Below are 16732 nucleotides of genomic sequence, written 5' to 3'. Positions count from 1 at the left end.
GATTGACGAAAGTTTTGCTTTGTACTGATGTCATAGTTGGTACCTTGTAAATTTTATGTCGATGTGCCGCGTTAATGTTCTCACATATTCGTTTTGCCCTCATGTAGCGGAGAACCCTGTGGTCAGCGAGCCAGTGAACCCTTGCCAGCCTTCACCATGTGGTCCAAATGCTCAGTGCAAGGTAGCTGGAGACAGCCCATCATGTTCATGCCTGCCAGAATTCAAGGGCTCGCCTCCAAACTGCCGGCCCGAGTGCATCAGCAACAGCGAGTGTGCCAGCCATCTGGCCTGTATCGGGCAGAAGTGCAAAGACCCCTGTCCAGGAGCTTGTGGGTCAAACGCAGAGTGCAGAGTGGTCAGCCACACGCCTACATGTGTGTGTGCAGTTGGATACACGGGAGACCCATTCTCTCAGTGCTTTGTGCAGCGTAAGAATTGAGTCCTATTTACCTTCTTTTCCATTTGTGCGGTTGTAAATGCACGTTTGTGCAGAGAGTCAATGTAACCGACAGTAAATGTAACATGTGGATTTCAGCTGTGGCCGCGCCGCAGGAAAGACCGACGCCCTGCTCTCCGTCGCCATGTGGTTCGAATGCAGTGTGTAGGGAACAGAATGGCGCCGGATCTTGCACTTGTCTACCAGAGTATGTGGGCAACCCGTACGAAGGCTGTCGGCCAGAGTGCGTGGTGAACACTGACTGTGCCCCCAACAAGGCATGTATCCGTAACAAGTGCCAAGACCCGTGCCCTGGCACATGTGGCCCGAACGCAGACTGCCAGGTTGTCAATCACCTGCCATCGTGCACATGCCGGCCAGGATACACTGGAGACCCGTTCCGATACTGCACGGTGCAGGCTAGCGAACGTAAGGAGCCAACTTCTATGTTATTCTTTCCACTGAAAGCATTTCTCTGTCTGGATTGAGTTATTTTGTAAGCAAGCCTTCTTTCGATTGTATTTATATGACTGACGAGCTCTTGTATTGCACAGCTGTGGTAGCTGAACCGGGAGATCCATGCAACCCATCGCCATGTGGTCCAAACAGCCAATGCCGCCAAGTGAATGGGCAGGCTGTGTGCTCGTGCCTACCGTCATACATTGGCAGTCCACCAGGATGCAGACCGGAGTGTGTGGTTAGCTCTGAATGCCCGCAGAATCGAGCCTGTGTGAACCAGAAGTGTGTGGACCCTTGCCCTGGGCCGTGTGGCCTCAATACTCGCTGCCAGGTGATCAACCACAGCCCAATATGCAGCTGCAAACAAGGATATACCGGGGACCCCTTCGCCAGATGCCATCCAATTCCACGTAAGATTCTGGAGCCTTAGGTTTTTCTGCAGTGTGTGTTGCAATATAGCCTTGGTGACAGCGCAGGAATGACCTAGAACGTTGTTTCCTTTCTCATTTTAGCTCCACCTCAGAGGCCGAGTGCCCCAGTGGTTGTGAATCCTTGCATCCCATCGCCGTGTGGGCCATATTCTGAGTGTCGCGATACAGGTGGCAGTCCTTCATGCTCGTGCCTGGCAAACTACATTGGCGCTCCACCAAACTGCCGGCCCGAGTGCTCCATCAACTCGGAGTGCCCCAGCAACAGGGCTTGTATCAGGGAGAAGTGTCGTGACCCATGTCCAGGGTCGTGTGGCATTGGCGCACAGTGCAGTGTGATCAATCACACCCCAGTTTGCACATGCCCTGAGGGATACACTGGAGACCCGTTTAGTAACTGCTTCCCGAAGCCACCAAGTAAGCTATCTGTAATTTATAGAGCCATTGTGCCATGTGATAAATATAGCAACAACAGATTGGAACTTACAGTGGTACTGACTGTGTTCTCGGTATTCCTACAGATCCAGAACCTGTGGAGTCAGACCCATGCAATCCATCGCCTTGTGGGCCTAACGCCGAATGCCGAGATGGCAGTTGTACTTGCCTTCCGGAATATCAAGGAGACCCATACACTGGTTGCCGGCCAGAGTGTGTGTTGAGTACTGACTGTGACAGGACGAAAGCTTGCATCAGGAACAAGTGCGCTGACCCCTGCCCAGGGACTTGTGGACAGGATGCTCGGTGCGATGTAGTCAATCACATCCCCATCTGTACCTGTCCGGAAGGCACCTCTGGAAACGCTTTCATCCAGTGCCGACCAGTACCACGTACGTAATCGCACATCTTCCAATTTAGTGCCTTTGAAGTAGTACTTTTGGGGTCACCATGCTCTTGACTCTTAACAAATGGTGATTCAGATGTCCTATCCGACAGTCGAGCGCTTTTCTGTTTTTGTTTTGTGTTTCTAGTAGTAGAGAGGAACCACTTTCTGTTATCTGTTAACAATACCTTGTCGCTCACGTTTAGCATGTAATATGAGATGTGGTATAGGATAAGAGTGAGTCCTTCGTTCTTGACGACGTAAATTTGAGGACTAAGTCAAGTTTGCCAGTGACTCGTCCGAATAGTGCCTGGGTCTATTTCCATAAAATAGTTACTTGAGGAGAGAGAACATCCTCCTACGATTCAAGTTCTTCTGTGTACTGTGTATGTCTTCTAACTAATGCATCTGACTGACAGAGGGTTCTCTTGTTCCTATGCAGCTCCTGCAGTTACACTACCATGTCGGCCATCTCCATGTGGACCAAATAGCCAATGTCGGGAGATTAATGGCCAGGCAGTGTGCTCTTGTGTACCTGGATACTTGGGAAGTCCTCCGGCGTGCAGACCAGAGTGCGTCGTGAGCTCCGATTGCAGCCAGAACGAAGCATGTAGTAACCAGAAATGTAGGAATCCCTGCCCAGGAACGTGTGGAATTGGAGCGCGTTGTGAGGTGGTCAATCACAACCCAATTTGTAGCTGTCCACCTCGTTACACCGGCGATCCGTTCTCCAGATGTCTGCCCATACGTAAGCACCAGATTGACGAAAGTTTTGCTTTGTACTGATGTCATAGTTGGTACCTTGTAAATTTTATGTCGATGTGCCGCGTTAATGTTCTCACATATTCGTTTTGCCCTCATGTAGCGGAGAACCCTGTGGTCAGCGAGCCAGTGAACCCTTGCCAGCCTTCACCATGTGGTCCAAATGCTCAGTGCAAGGTAGCTGGAGACAGCCCATCATGTTCATGCCTGCCAGAATTCAAGGGCTCGCCTCCAAACTGCCGGCCCGAGTGCATCAGCAACAGCGAGTGTGCCAGCCATCTGGCCTGTATCGGGCAGAAGTGCAAAGACCCCTGTCCAGGAGCTTGTGGGTCAAACGCAGAGTGCAGAGTGGTCAGCCACACGCCTACATGTGTGTGTGCAGTTGGATACACGGGAGACCCATTCTCTCAGTGCTTTGTGCAGCGTAAGAATTGAGTCCTATTTACCTTCTTTTCCATTTGTGTGGTTGTAAATGCACGTTTGTGCAGAGAGTCAATGTAACCGACAGTAAATGTAACATGTGGATTTCAGCTGTGGCCGCGCCGCAGGAAAGACCGACGCCCTGCTCTCCGTCGCCATGTGGTTCGAATGCAGTGTGTAGGGAACAGAATGGCGCCGGATCTTGCACTTGTCTACCAGAGTATGTGGGCAACCCGTACGAAGGCTGTCGGCCAGAGTGCGTGGTGAACACTGACTGTGCCCCCAACAAGGCATGTATCCGTAACAAGTGCCAAGACCCGTGCCCTGGCACATGTGGCCCGAACGCAGACTGCCAGGTTGTCAATCACCTGCCATCGTGCACATGCCGGCCAGGATACACTGGAGACCCGTTCCGATACTGCACGGTGCAGGCTAGCGAACGTAAGGAGCCAACTTCTATGTTATTCTTTCCACTGAAAGCATTTCTCTGTCTGGATTGAGTTATTTTGTAAGCAAGCCTTCTTTCGATTGTATTTATATGACTGACGAGCTCTTGTATTGCACAGCTGTGGTAGCTGAACCGGGAGATCCATGCAACCCATCGCCATGTGGTCCAAACAGCCAATGCCGCCAAGTGAATGGGCAGGCTGTGTGCTCGTGCCTACCGTCATACATTGGCAGTCCACCAGGATGCAGACCGGAGTGTGTGGTTAGCTCTGAATGCCCGCAGAATCGAGCCTGTGTGAACCAGAAGTGTGTGGACCCTTGCCCTGGGCCGTGTGGCCTCAATACTCGCTGCCAGGTGATCAACCACAGCCCAATATGCAGCTGCAAACAAGGATATACCGGAGACCCCTTCGCCAGATGCCATCCAATTCCACGTAAGATTCTGGAGCCTTAGGTTTTTCTGCAGTGTGTGTTGCAATATAGCCTTGGTGACAGCGCAGGAATGACCTAGAACGTTGTTTCCTTTCTCATTTTAGCTCCACCTCAGAGGCCGAGTGCCCCAGTGGTTGTGAATCCTTGCATCCCATCGCCGTGTGGGCCATATTCTGAGTGTCGCGATACAGGTGGCAGTCCTTCATGCTCGTGCCTGGCAAACTACATTGGCGCTCCACCAAACTGCCGGCCCGAGTGCTCCATCAACTCGGAGTGCCCCAGCAACAGGGCTTGTATCAGGGAGAAGTGTCGTGACCCATGTCCAGGGTCGTGTGGCATTGGCGCACAGTGCAGTGTGATCAATCACACCCCAGTTTGCACATGCCCTGAGGGATACACTGGAGACCCGTTTAGTAACTGCTTCCCGAAGCCACCAAGTAAGCTATCTGTAATTTATAGAGCCATTGTGCCATGTGATAAATATAGCAACAACAGATTGGAACTTACAGTGGTACTGACTGTGTTCTCGGTATTCCTACAGATCCAGAACCTGTGGAGTCAGACCCATGCAATCCATCGCCTTGTGGGCCTAACGCCGAATGCCGAGATGGCAGTTGTACTTGCCTTCCGGAATATCAAGGAGACCCATACACTGGTTGCCGGCCAGAGTGTGTGTTGAGTACTGACTGTGACAGGACGAAAGCTTGCATCAGGAACAAGTGCGCTGACCCCTGCCCAGGGACTTGTGGACAGGATGCTCGGTGCGATGTAGTCAATCACATCCCCATCTGTACCTGTCCGGAAGGCACCTCTGGAAACGCTTTCATCCAGTGCCGACCAGTACCACGTACGTAATCGCACATCTTCCAATTTAGTGCCTTTGAAGTAGTACTTTTGGGGTCACCATGCTCTTGACTCTTAACAAATGGTGATTCAGATGTCCTATCCGACAGTCGAGCGCTTTTCTGTTTTTGTTTTGTGTTTCTAGTAGTAGAGAGGAACCACTTTCTGTTATCTGTTAACAATACCTTGTCGCTCACGTTTAGCATGTAATATGAGATGTGGTATAGGATAAGAGTGAGTCCTTCGTTCTTGACGACGTAAATTTGAGGACTAAGTCAAGTTTGCCAGTGACTCGTCCGAATAGTGCCTTGGTCTATTTCCACAAAATAGTTACTTGAGGAGAGAGAACATCCTCCTACGATTCAAGTTCTTCTGTGTACTGTGTATGTCTTCTAACTAATGCATCTGACTGACAGAGGGTTCTCTTGTTCCTATGCAGCTCCTGCAGTTACACTACCATGTCGGCCATCTCCATGTGGACCAAATAGCCAATGTCGGGAGATTAATGGCCAGGCAGTGTGCTCTTGTGTACCTGGATACTTGGGAAGTCCTCCGGCGTGCAGACCAGAGTGCGTCGTGAGCTCCGATTGCAGCCAGAACGAAGCATGTAGTAACCAGAAATGTAGGAATCCCTGCCCAGGAACGTGTGGAATTGGAGCGCGTTGTGAGGTGGTCAATCACAACCCAATTTGTAGCTGTCCACCTCGTTACACCGGCGATCCGTTCTCCAGATGTCTGCCCATACGTAAGCACCAGATTGACGAAAGTTTTGCTTTGTACTGATGTCATAGTTGGTACCTTGTAAATTTTATGTCGATGTGCCGCGTTAATGTTCTCACATATTCGTTTTGCACTCATGTAGCTGAGAACCCTGTGGTCAGCGAGCCAGTGAACCCTTGCCAGCCTTCACCATGTGGTCCAAATGCTCAGTGCAAGGTAGCTGGAGACAGCCCATCATGTTCATGCCTGCCAGAATTCAAGGGCTCGCCTCCAAACTGCCGGCCCGAGTGCATCAGCAACAGCGAGTGTGCCAGCCATCTGGCCTGCATCGGGCAGAAGTGCAAAGACCCCTGTCCAGGAGCTTGTGGGTCAAACGCAGAGTGCAGAGTGGTCAGCCACACGCCTACATGTGTGTGTGCAGTTGGATACACTGGAGACCCATTCTCTCAGTGCTTTGTGCAGCGTAAGAATTGAGTCCTATTTACCTTCTTTTTCATTTGTGTGGTTGTAAATGCACGTTTGTGCAGAGAGTCAATGTAACCGACAGTAAATGTAACATGTGGATTTCAGCTGTGGTCGCGCCGCAGGAAAGACCGACGCCCTGCTCTCCGTCGCCATGTGGTTCGAATGCAGTGTGTAGGGAACAGAATGGCGCCGGATCTTGCACTTGTCTACCAGAGTATGTGGGCAACCCGTACGAAGGCTGTCGGCCAGAGTGCGTGGTGAACACTGACTGTGCCCCCAACAAGGCATGTATCCGTAACAAGTGCCAAGACCCGTGCCCTGGCACATGTGGCCCGAACGCAGACTGCCAGGTTGTCAATCACCTGCCATCGTGCACATGCCGGCCAGGATACACTGGAGACCCGTTCCGATACTGCACGGTGCAGGCTAGCGAACGTAAGGAGCCAACTTCTATGTTATTCTTTCCACTGAAAGCATTTCTCTGTCTGGATTGAGTTATTTTGTAAGCAAGCCTTCTTTCGATTGTATTTATATGACTGACGAGCTCTTGTATTGCACAGCTGTGGTAGCTGAACCGGGAGATCCATGCAACCCATCGCCATGTGGTCCAAACAGCCAATGCCGCCAAGTGAATGGGCAGGCTGTGTGCTCGTGCCTACCGTCATACATTGGCAGTCCACCAGGATGCAGACCGGAGTGTGTGGTTAGCTCTGAATGCCCGCAGAATCGAGCCTGTGTGAACCAGAAGTGTGTGGACCCTTGCCCTGGGCCGTGTGGCCTCAATACTCGCTGCCAGGTGATCAACCACAGCCCAATATGCAGCTGCAAACAAGGATATACCGGAGACCCCTTCGCCAGATGCCATCCAATTCCACGTAAGATTCTGGAGCCTTAGGTTTTTCTGCAGTGTGTGTTGCAATATAGCCTTGGTGACAGCGCAGGAATGACCTAGAACGTTGTTTCCTTTCTCATTTTAGCTCCACCTCAGAGGCCGAGTGCCCCAGTGGTTGTGAATCCTTGCATCCCATCGCCGTGTGGGCCATATTCTGAGTGTCGCGATACAGGTGGCAGTCCTTCATGCTCGTGCCTGGCAAACTACATTGGCGCTCCACCAAACTGCCGGCCCGAGTGCTCCATCAACTCGGAGTGCCCCAGCAACAGGGCTTGTATCAGGGAGAAGTGTCGTGACCCATGTCCAGGGTCGTGTGGCATTGGCGCACAGTGCAGTGTGATCAATCACACCCCAGTTTGCACATGCCCTGAGGGATACACTGGAGACCCGTTTAGTAACTGCTTCCCGAAGCCACCAAGTAAGCTATCTGTAATTTATAGAGCCATTGTGCCATGTGATAAATATAGCAACAACAGATTGGAACTTACAGTGGTACTGACTGTGTTCTCGGTATTCCTACAGATCCAGAACCTGTGGAGTCAGACCCATGCAATCCATCGCCTTGTGGGCCTAACGCCGAATGCCGAGATGGCAGTTGTACTTGCCTTCCGGAATATCAAGGAGACCCATACACTGGTTGCCGGCCAGAGTGTGTGTTGAGTACTGACTGTGACAGGACGAAAGCTTGCATCAGGAACAAGTGCGCTGACCCCTGCCCAGGGACTTGTGGACAGGATGCTCGGTGCGATGTAGTCAATCACATCCCCATCTGTACCTGTCCGGAAGGCACCTCTGGAAACGCTTTCATCCAGTGCCGACCAGTACCACGTACGTAATCGCACATCTTCCAATTTAGTGCCTTTGAAGTAGTACTTTTGGGGTCACCATGCTCTTGACTCTTAACAAATGGTGATTCAGATGTCCTATCCGACAGTCGAGCGCTTTTCTGTTTTTGTTTTGTGTTTCTAGTAGTAGAGAGGAACCACTTTCTGTTATCTGTTAACAATACCTTGTCGCTCACGTTTAGCATGTAATATGAGATGTGGTATAGGATAAGAGTGAGTCCTTCGTTCTTGACGACGTAAATTTGAGGACTAAGTCAAGTTTGCCAGTGACTCGTCCGAATAGTGCCTGGGTCTATTTCCACAAAATAGTTACTTGAGGAGAGAGAACATCCTCCTACGATTCAAGTTCTTCTGTGTACTGTGTATGTCTTCTAACTAATGCATCTGACTGACAGAGGGTTCTCTTGTTCCTATGCAGCTCCTGCAGTTACACTACCATGTCGGCCATCTCCATGTGGACCAAATAGCCAATGTCGGGAGATTAATGGCCAGGCAGTGTGCTCTTGTGTACCTGGATACTTGGGAAGTCCTCCGGCGTGCAGACCAGAGTGCGTCGTGAGCTCCGATTGCAGCCAGAACGAAGCATGTAGTAACCAGAAATGTAGGAATCCCTGCCCAGGAACGTGTGGAATTGGAGCGCGTTGTGAGGTGGTCAATCACAACCCAATTTGTAGCTGTCCACCTCGTTACACCGGCGATCCGTTCTCCAGATGTCTGCCCATACGTAAGCACCAGATTGACGAAAGTTTTGCTTTGTACTGATGTCATAGTTGGTACCTTGTAAATTTTATGTCGATGTGCCGCGTTAATGTTCTCACATATTCGTTTTGCCCTCATGTAGCTGAGAACCCTGTGGTCAGCGAGCCAGTGAACCCTTGCCAGCCTTCACCATGTGGTCCAAATGCTCAGTGCAAGGTAGCTGGAGACAGCCCATCATGTTCATGCCTGCCAGAATTCAAGGGCTCGCCTCCAAACTGCCGGCCCGAGTGCATCAGCAACAGCGAGTGTGCCAGCCATCTGGCCTGCATCGGGCAGAAGTGCAAAGACCCCTGTCCAGGAGCTTGTGGGTCAAACGCAGAGTGCAGAGTGGTCAGCCACACGCCTACATGTGTGTGTGCAGTTGGATACACTGGAGACCCATTCTCTCAGTGCTTTGTGCAGCGTAAGAATTGAGTCCTATTTACCTTCTTTTTCATTTGTGTGGTTGTAAATGCACGTTTGTGCAGAGAGTCAATGTAACCGACAGTAAATGTAACATGTGGATTTCAGCTGTGGTCGCGCCGCAGGAAAGACCGACGCCCTGCTCTCCGTCGCCATGTGGTTCGAATGCAGTGTGTAGGGAACAGAATGGCGCCGGATCTTGCACTTGTCTATCAGAGTATGTGGGCAACCCGTACGAAGGCTGTCGGCCAGAGTGCGTGGTGAACACTGACTGTGCCCCCAACAAGGCATGTATCCGTAACAAGTGCCAAGACCCGTGCCCTGGCACATGTGGCCCGAACGCAGACTGCCAGGTTGTCAATCACCTGCCATCGTGCACATGCCGGCCAGGATACACTGGAGACCCGTTCCGATACTGCACGGTGCAGGCTAGCGAACGTAAGGAGCCAACTTCTATGTTATTCTTTCCACTGAAAGCATTTCTCTGTCTGGATTGAGTTATTTTGTAAGCAAGCCTTCTTTCGATTGTATTTATATGACTGACGAGCTCTTGTATTGCACAGCTGTGGTAGCTGAACCGGGAGATCCATGCAACCCATCGCCATGTGGTCCAAACAGCCAATGCCGCCAAGTGAATGGGCAGGCTGTGTGCTCGTGCCTACCGTCATACATTGGCAGTCCACCAGGATGCAGACCGGAGTGTGTGGTTAGCTCTGAATGCCCGCAGAATCGAGCCTGTGTGAACCAGAAGTGTGTGGACCCTTGCCCTGGGCCGTGTGGCCTCAATACTCGCTGCCAGGTGATCAACCACAGCCCAATATGCAGCTGCAAACAAGGATATACCGGAGACCCCTTCGCCAGATGCCATCCAATTCCACGTAAGATTCTGGAGCCTTAGGTTTTTCTGCAGTGTGTGTTGCAATATAGCCTTGGTGACAGCGCAGGAATGACCTAGAACGTTGTTTCCTTTCTCATTTTAGCTCCACCTCAGAGGCCGAGTGCCCCAGTGGTTGTGAATCCTTGCATCCCATCGCCGTGTGGGCCATATTCTGAGTGTCGCGATACAGGTGGCAGTCCTTCATGCTCGTGCCTGGCAAACTACATTGGCGCTCCACCAAACTGCCGGCCCGAGTGCTCCATCAACTCGGAGTGCCCCAGCAACAGGGCTTGTATCAGGGAGAAGTGTCGTGACCCATGTCCAGGGTCGTGTGGCATTGGCGCACAGTGCAGTGTGATCAATCACACCCCAGTTTGCACATGCCCTGAGGGATACACTGGAGACCCGTTTAGTAACTGCTTCCCGAAGCCACCAAGTAAGCTATCTGTAATTTATAGAGCCATTGTGCCATGTGATAAATATAGCAACAACAGATTGGAACTTACAGTGGTACTGACTGTGTTCTCGGTATTCCTACAGATCCAGAACCTGTGGAGTCAGACCCATGCAATCCATCGCCTTGTGGGCCTAACGCCGAATGCCGAGATGGCAGTTGTACTTGCCTTCCGGAATATCAAGGAGACCCATACACTGGTTGCCGGCCAGAGTGTGTGTTGAGTACTGACTGTGACAGGACGAAAGCTTGCATCAGGAACAAGTGCGCTGACCCCTGCCCAGGGACTTGTGGACAGGATGCTCGGTGCGATGTAGTTAATCACATCCCCATCTGTACCTGTCCGGAAGGCACCTCTGGAAACGCTTTCATCCAGTGCCGACCAGTACCACGTACGTAATCGCACATCTTCCAATTTAGTGCCTTTGAAGTAGTACTTTTGGGGTCACCATGCTCTTGACTCTTAACAAATGGTGATTCAGATGTCCTATCCGACAGTCGAGCGCTTTTCTGTTTTTGTTTTGTGTTTCTAGTAGTAGAGAGGAACCACTTTCTGTTATCTGTTAACAATACCTTGTCGCTCACGTTTAGCATGTAATATGAGATGTGGTATAGGATAAGAGTGAGTCCTTCGTTCTTGACGACGTAAATTTGAGGACTAAGTCAAGTTTGCCAGTGACTCGTCCGAATAGTGCCTGGGTCTATTTCCATAAAATAGTTACTTGAGGAGAGAGAACATCCTCCTACGATTCAAGTTCTTCTGTGTACTGTGTATGTCTTCTAACTAATGCATCTGACTGACAGAGGGTTCTCTTGTTCCTATGCAGCTCCTGCAGTTACACTACCATGTCGGCCATCTCCATGTGGACCAAATAGCCAATGTCGGGAGATTAATGGCCAGGCAGTGTGCTCTTGTGTACCTGGATACTTGGGAAGTCCTCCGGCGTGCAGACCAGAGTGCGTCGTGAGCTCCGATTGCAGCCAGAACGAAGCATGTAGTAACCAGAAATGTAGGAATCCCTGCCCAGGAACGTGTGGAATTGGAGCGCGTTGTGAGGTGGTCAATCACAACCCAATTTGTAGCTGTCCACCTCGTTACACCGGCGATCCGTTCTCCAGATGTCTGCCCATACGTAAGCACCAGATTGACGAAAGTTTTGCTTTGTACTGATGTCATAGTTGGTACCTTGTAAATTTTATGTCGATGTGCCGCGTTAATGTTCTCACATATTCGTTTTGCCCTCATGTAGCGGAGAACCCTGTGGTCAGCGAGCCAGTGAACCCTTGCCAGCCTTCACCATGTGGTCCAAATGCTCAGTGCAAGGTAGCTGGAGACAGCCCATCATGTTCATGCCTGCCAGAATTCAAGGGCTCGCCTCCAAACTGCCGGCCCGAGTGCATCAGCAACAGCGAGTGTGCCAGCCATCTGGCCTGTATCGGGCAGAAGTGCAAAGACCCCTGTCCAGGAGCTTGTGGGTCAAACGCAGAGTGCAGAGTGGTCAGCCACACGCCTACATGTGTGTGTGCAGTTGGATTCACTGGGGACCCATTCTCTAAGTGTCTTGTTTCTTCACGTAAGCTTCTGTGGCCACTTCATTACATTTTTTGATTTTAATTTAGCTGGTGATTTTTATAATTATATATGTTATCCTTTTACTGTTAAGTGGAAGCATTGGTATCGTATTGTTTTTTTGCGCCGTGCCTTGTCTTCTTTGCCTTAATATATGTTGCTCTATATGTGATGTATTAATTATTGTTAGTATTTGAATTAGTTTCTCTGAGTTTAATTATGGTAAGTCAGTGGGAATTATACTAGTTAATTTCTTTGCTGTTAATCTCATTGACGTTTGGTGGCATTAGCTTTGTTCGTTCGTAGATTCTGTTGCAGTACATTCGTCGTCCGCCTTCTTACTTGGGTGGTAAAATGTTTGCTTCCTATACACTGGGGACGGGTTCGATTCCCGGGCGGGTCAGAGATTTTCTCCGTATGTGGACTGGGTGTTGTGTTGTCCTTGTCATCAATTCATCCTCATCATCCACCGCGAGTTGTCCAGTGTGGCACCGTATGAAATAAGACTTGCACTCGACCGATCCCGTTTCGGACTTATTGGCCAACAAATGCCTTAAGATCGTTTTATTTAATTTAATTTTTTCAGTCCAATCAACGAAGGCAAAATATGGGAGAAATTCGTGTATTAGCATATTATTCTACAGTGGTAGGAGGAGGGGTACTGAGGAACACACTGAAACTTCTGACCTGTATGGATTTAAGCGTGGGGGTGGGGTTGCGTTTAAAGGTAATTTTTTGTGTTTTTCTTGAATAAATTGAAAATTGCTGCTTCCACCGAAAATATTTCCAAGTATAAAATTAAACTCCATCCTATTTCCTGCAAAAAAATCCCTTTCATTTTTCCTCGCAGACTAATATTTTCCACTTCACAAGGGTTGGAGACATTGCAGATTATTAAAATTATCTTTTTATTGATATATAATTAATGTTTATTGTGGAATGGAACTGTTTAAGCGGAAGTATTAAATGTATGTATCAGATTTGCGTACGGTACAACCCTGTTAATAAACTGTATTTTGAGGGTTTGACATGTTGGAAAGGGACTGGAGTTGAAAGAATCGCGAGGGAAAGTTGATCGTCTGTACTTCAGTTATAGCATTCTTTCGGGAAAGGCGACTTCCCTCACCACGAACACTTCTTATCCAGTTCTCTTTTACGGGGAGACCAATTAACTACACTGCATCAGTGTTTATGTACAGAGTTATTTTCTATTTATTATGTGAGTACTTGTTTACTTCTGTTATGTGAAAGAGTTCAACTGCTGAAACTGTTAACCGTCTATCACTCTGATAATCTTGCCCCATATCTAGCTTGTCCACAATTCGCATTCGACAATGTAGATTTCTTTGCCTTCACTAACAGTGGCTCGAATATTTTTCACAGCTTGAGGGGTACTAAATGCATCACCCTAGCTCAACTCTCATAACAGATGAAGAGGTTCAGAAGCTTAAATTGGATCCCTTGCAACACAAGTACGTCACCTAGGTGTTATGGAACTTCGAACGTTTCAGCATTACAGCAGATCACTGTCCTAAACTTGAACATGATTAGTCTAATTTCATCGGACATGTTCAAATCCTCCTTGCAAGATAGACTCTGCAAGTGCTTAAGTTGTTTCACTCAGTGCAACCTAATTAACTAGTGTCAGAAATTCCTGAATGGAAGAGATTTAAGCAATCAACCACTAACATAATTTATGGCGAGAGAAGTGCAGTAACCTTGTCATCTTTCAATAATTCACCACAACTCTACTACACGCTGTCAATGATAGTAGTATTGTTTCACCTTTACCAGCCCAATCCCTTTCCCGTCAACACTACATAAGTCGCTGGTAATATCACATTTACAAACTAAACACTTTTTAGTCATTGTTTATAGGAACGTGTTTTATGTAAAATTTCATTTAATAACTGCAATTAAGTACTCACTTACCAAACAGAAAATAGCTCCACTATACAAACACAAGGTCAGTGAAGTTATTTTGTCTTCTAATATAACAAACTGGACACGAAATGCTGAGGAAGTATGGCGAGTCTGTAAACTGAAAAGCAATCAATTTTATCTTCAGCAATGTAGAACAGTGTTTAGAGATTTACGCAGAATCTGCCCATATGTTTTTCTTTGGGTAGAGTGTTTAGTAGGCCTAACTCATAACGCGCTTCGTGGAGGACAGACGTCCTGTGGGCATGTCCGTACACTACATCGCTAGTGATTCACAAGGCGCGCTTTGGAAGAGCCGGTGTAACTTTGTGGAACATTCTATAGTTACTTCTTGTGACGTCGTAGAACTCACCTACTCGGCGCTCGCTCTTCAGTTTGCAGACCTACGGAGGAGGAAAGTGCATGATCACACTATCAGCCGACCTACCTTCCCTCACGCGTCTCTCCTCCTCCACCCCTTCCTCGCCCCACAAGACCGTCACATCCCCAGAACACAATATACCTCTTAGTACGATTCTACTGCACTTAGACGTAGTAAAAACATTTACTACTTGTTCTTAACCCATTTTATTTAACATCGGATATTATTTTTATACCATTAAAACTCTATCCCAGAAAACGGTACCAACAAAAATTTGATTTTCAGTATTTCGCTTAGTTACTGACCGAATTTAAAAATTGAGAATGCTGTCGTAATCTACTCATTAAGGGGTTAATCCTACGATAAAAGTTTAGCACAATAAGTCATTCAAATGGTTCAAATGGCTCTGAGCACTGTGGTCATCAGTCCCCTAGAACTTAGAACTACTTAAACCTAACTAACCTAAGGACATCACACACATCCATGCCCGAGGCAGGATTCGAACCTGCGACCGTAGCAGTCGCACGGTTCCGGACTGCGCGCCTAGAACCGCGAGACCACCGCGGCCGGCAATAAGTCATTCATCCGGGTTTGAGAATAAGAGCATCTAATTTCAAACCTTTATGAAACTTTTTCTCTTTGGCATCCCCACACGAAATGATAAAAGAAAGAAATTTTATTGCTTACTACATTTTCGCTGTTCATGCAATCAAACTTCAGCACCAAACAGGATGTTTTACTTTATTACTTCCTTACAACTAGCCGGCCGTGGTGGCCAAGCGGTTCTCAGCGCTTCAGTCTGGAACCGCGCGACCGCTACGGTCGCAGCTACGAATCCTGCCTCGGGCATGGATGTGTGTGATGTCCTTAGGTTAGTTAGGTTTAAGTAGCTCTACGTTCTAGGGGACTGATGACCTCAGATGTTAAGTCCCATAATGCTTAGAGCCATTTGAACCTTACAACTAATTCTATTCGTAACGTAATTTGCAGACATTATCTACAGTTCCACTGTTGTAATCAAGAAACTGGATTATGCTAAATAAACAAAAAACACATAGAAAGGTTTCAACAAACCCTGCCCTGTCTTTCTAATGTGGCCAACTGTGAAAAGGATGAACAACAATCTTTTGCAGCGCGGACCGCTGCGAGACACGCAGGAAGAAAGTGAGTGAAGTTCTGGGAGGTACCGAGACGGATATGGCGCCATGCTGACGCCTGTGCCGTGGCCAGCTGCGTCAGGTTTGTCGGTTGAGGATTCATGGCGCGAACAATCCGATCGAGGTGGTCCCACGGATTCTCGATAGGATTTTAATCCGGGGGTTTTCGCGGCTAGAGGAGCACGGTTAACTAATGCCGGCACTATTAGAACCACACACGTACACTGCAAGCTGTGTGATACGATGCATTGCCCTGCTGGTAGATGCCATTGTACCGAGGAAGAACAAACTACGTATAGGAGTGGACATGGTCCCCAAAGATAGATTCATACTTGTGTAGATGCCGTGTGCCTTCCAGAGTGACAATATCGCCCAGGGAATGCCATAAAAACATTACCCAGACCATTCTCTTGTCTCCTCCGCTCTGAACCCTTCCGACGATTGGTGCAGGGTGTTTGCTTTCGGACATTTCACGGCGTACACGCCAACGGCCATCCGTCCGTTGGAGCATAAAACATGATTCATGTGAAAAGGCCACTTAGTGCGTCAAGTTGGGAGACTGGCGTGCCAATTCCAGCCTTCGTCACCGATGAGCAGCAGTCAGCATGAGTACATGAACCAGGCACCTGCTGCGTAGGCCCATACTTTTGCCGAACAGTCGTTGAGGAGACATTGTTCGTAGCCCCTTGGTTCATCTGGCCTGTCATTCACTCAACAGTTGCACGTGTATTTGCCCATACACATCCCCGCAGCCGTCGTTCATTCTACATCTACCTTTATACTCCGCAAGCCACCCAACGGTGTGTGGCGGGGGGCCCTTTACGTGCCACTGTCATTACCTCCCTTTTCTGTTCCAGTAGTGTATGGTTCGCGGGAAGAACAACTGTCTGAAAGCCTCCGTGCGCGCTCGAATCTCTCTAATTTTACATTCGTGATCTCCTCGGGAGATCCGTGGTGCACTTCGTTGCCTCGTTCCGGTTTTGGATAGCACCATTTTGTCATGCACGGTATGCCTTAACCAGGTGGCACGCAAACGGTTTACAAACTTAGCCGTTTCGCCGATGCTTCCACCCTTGGCCCGTTTGGAAGTCAGATAAATCGCTCCCATTTCCGTATTATGACAACGACTCCACTGTTTTCCACAACACCCCTCCCGCCGCGATACGCCTTATATTCCCTCCACCCACCGTCTTTGAGTAGTTACTGCATAGGCGGTGGTCATATTAATGTGACTGTACCGTG

General features: G+C 48.9%; 1 protein-coding gene across 1 annotated transcript in view; it reads left to right on the top strand.

Moving 5' to 3' along the window:
* The window catches only part of LOC126270278 (uncharacterized), a 589946-nt gene that overhangs the window by 486370 nt on the left and 86844 nt on the right, over positions 1-16732 (top strand). Inside the window, exons 138-162 of the mRNA XM_049974059.1 lie at positions 108-428; positions 536-865; positions 991-1305; positions 1408-1740; positions 1845-2150; positions 2586-2891; positions 3009-3329; positions 3437-3766; positions 3892-4206; positions 4309-4641; positions 4746-5051; positions 5487-5792; positions 5910-6230; positions 6338-6667; positions 6793-7107; positions 7210-7542; positions 7647-7952; positions 8388-8693; positions 8811-9131; positions 9239-9568; positions 9694-10008; positions 10111-10443; positions 10548-10853; positions 11289-11594; positions 11712-12035. Coding sequence (XP_049830016.1) covers positions 108-428; positions 536-865; positions 991-1305; positions 1408-1740; positions 1845-2150; positions 2586-2891; positions 3009-3329; positions 3437-3766; positions 3892-4206; positions 4309-4641; positions 4746-5051; positions 5487-5792; positions 5910-6230; positions 6338-6667; positions 6793-7107; positions 7210-7542; positions 7647-7952; positions 8388-8693; positions 8811-9131; positions 9239-9568; positions 9694-10008; positions 10111-10443; positions 10548-10853; positions 11289-11594; positions 11712-12035 — 7968 coding nt within the window. The remainder of the gene's footprint in view (positions 1-107; positions 429-535; positions 866-990; positions 1306-1407; positions 1741-1844; positions 2151-2585; positions 2892-3008; positions 3330-3436; positions 3767-3891; positions 4207-4308; positions 4642-4745; positions 5052-5486; positions 5793-5909; positions 6231-6337; positions 6668-6792; positions 7108-7209; positions 7543-7646; positions 7953-8387; positions 8694-8810; positions 9132-9238; positions 9569-9693; positions 10009-10110; positions 10444-10547; positions 10854-11288; positions 11595-11711; positions 12036-16732) is intronic.

The sequence above is a fragment of the Schistocerca gregaria genome, chromosome 1 (assembly GCF_023897955.1).
Source record: "Schistocerca gregaria isolate iqSchGreg1 chromosome 1, iqSchGreg1.2, whole genome shotgun sequence".
In the NCBI taxonomy this organism is placed as follows: domain Eukaryota; kingdom Metazoa; phylum Arthropoda; class Insecta; order Orthoptera; family Acrididae; genus Schistocerca; species Schistocerca gregaria.
This window is presented reverse-complemented; position numbering and strand designations above follow the sequence as displayed.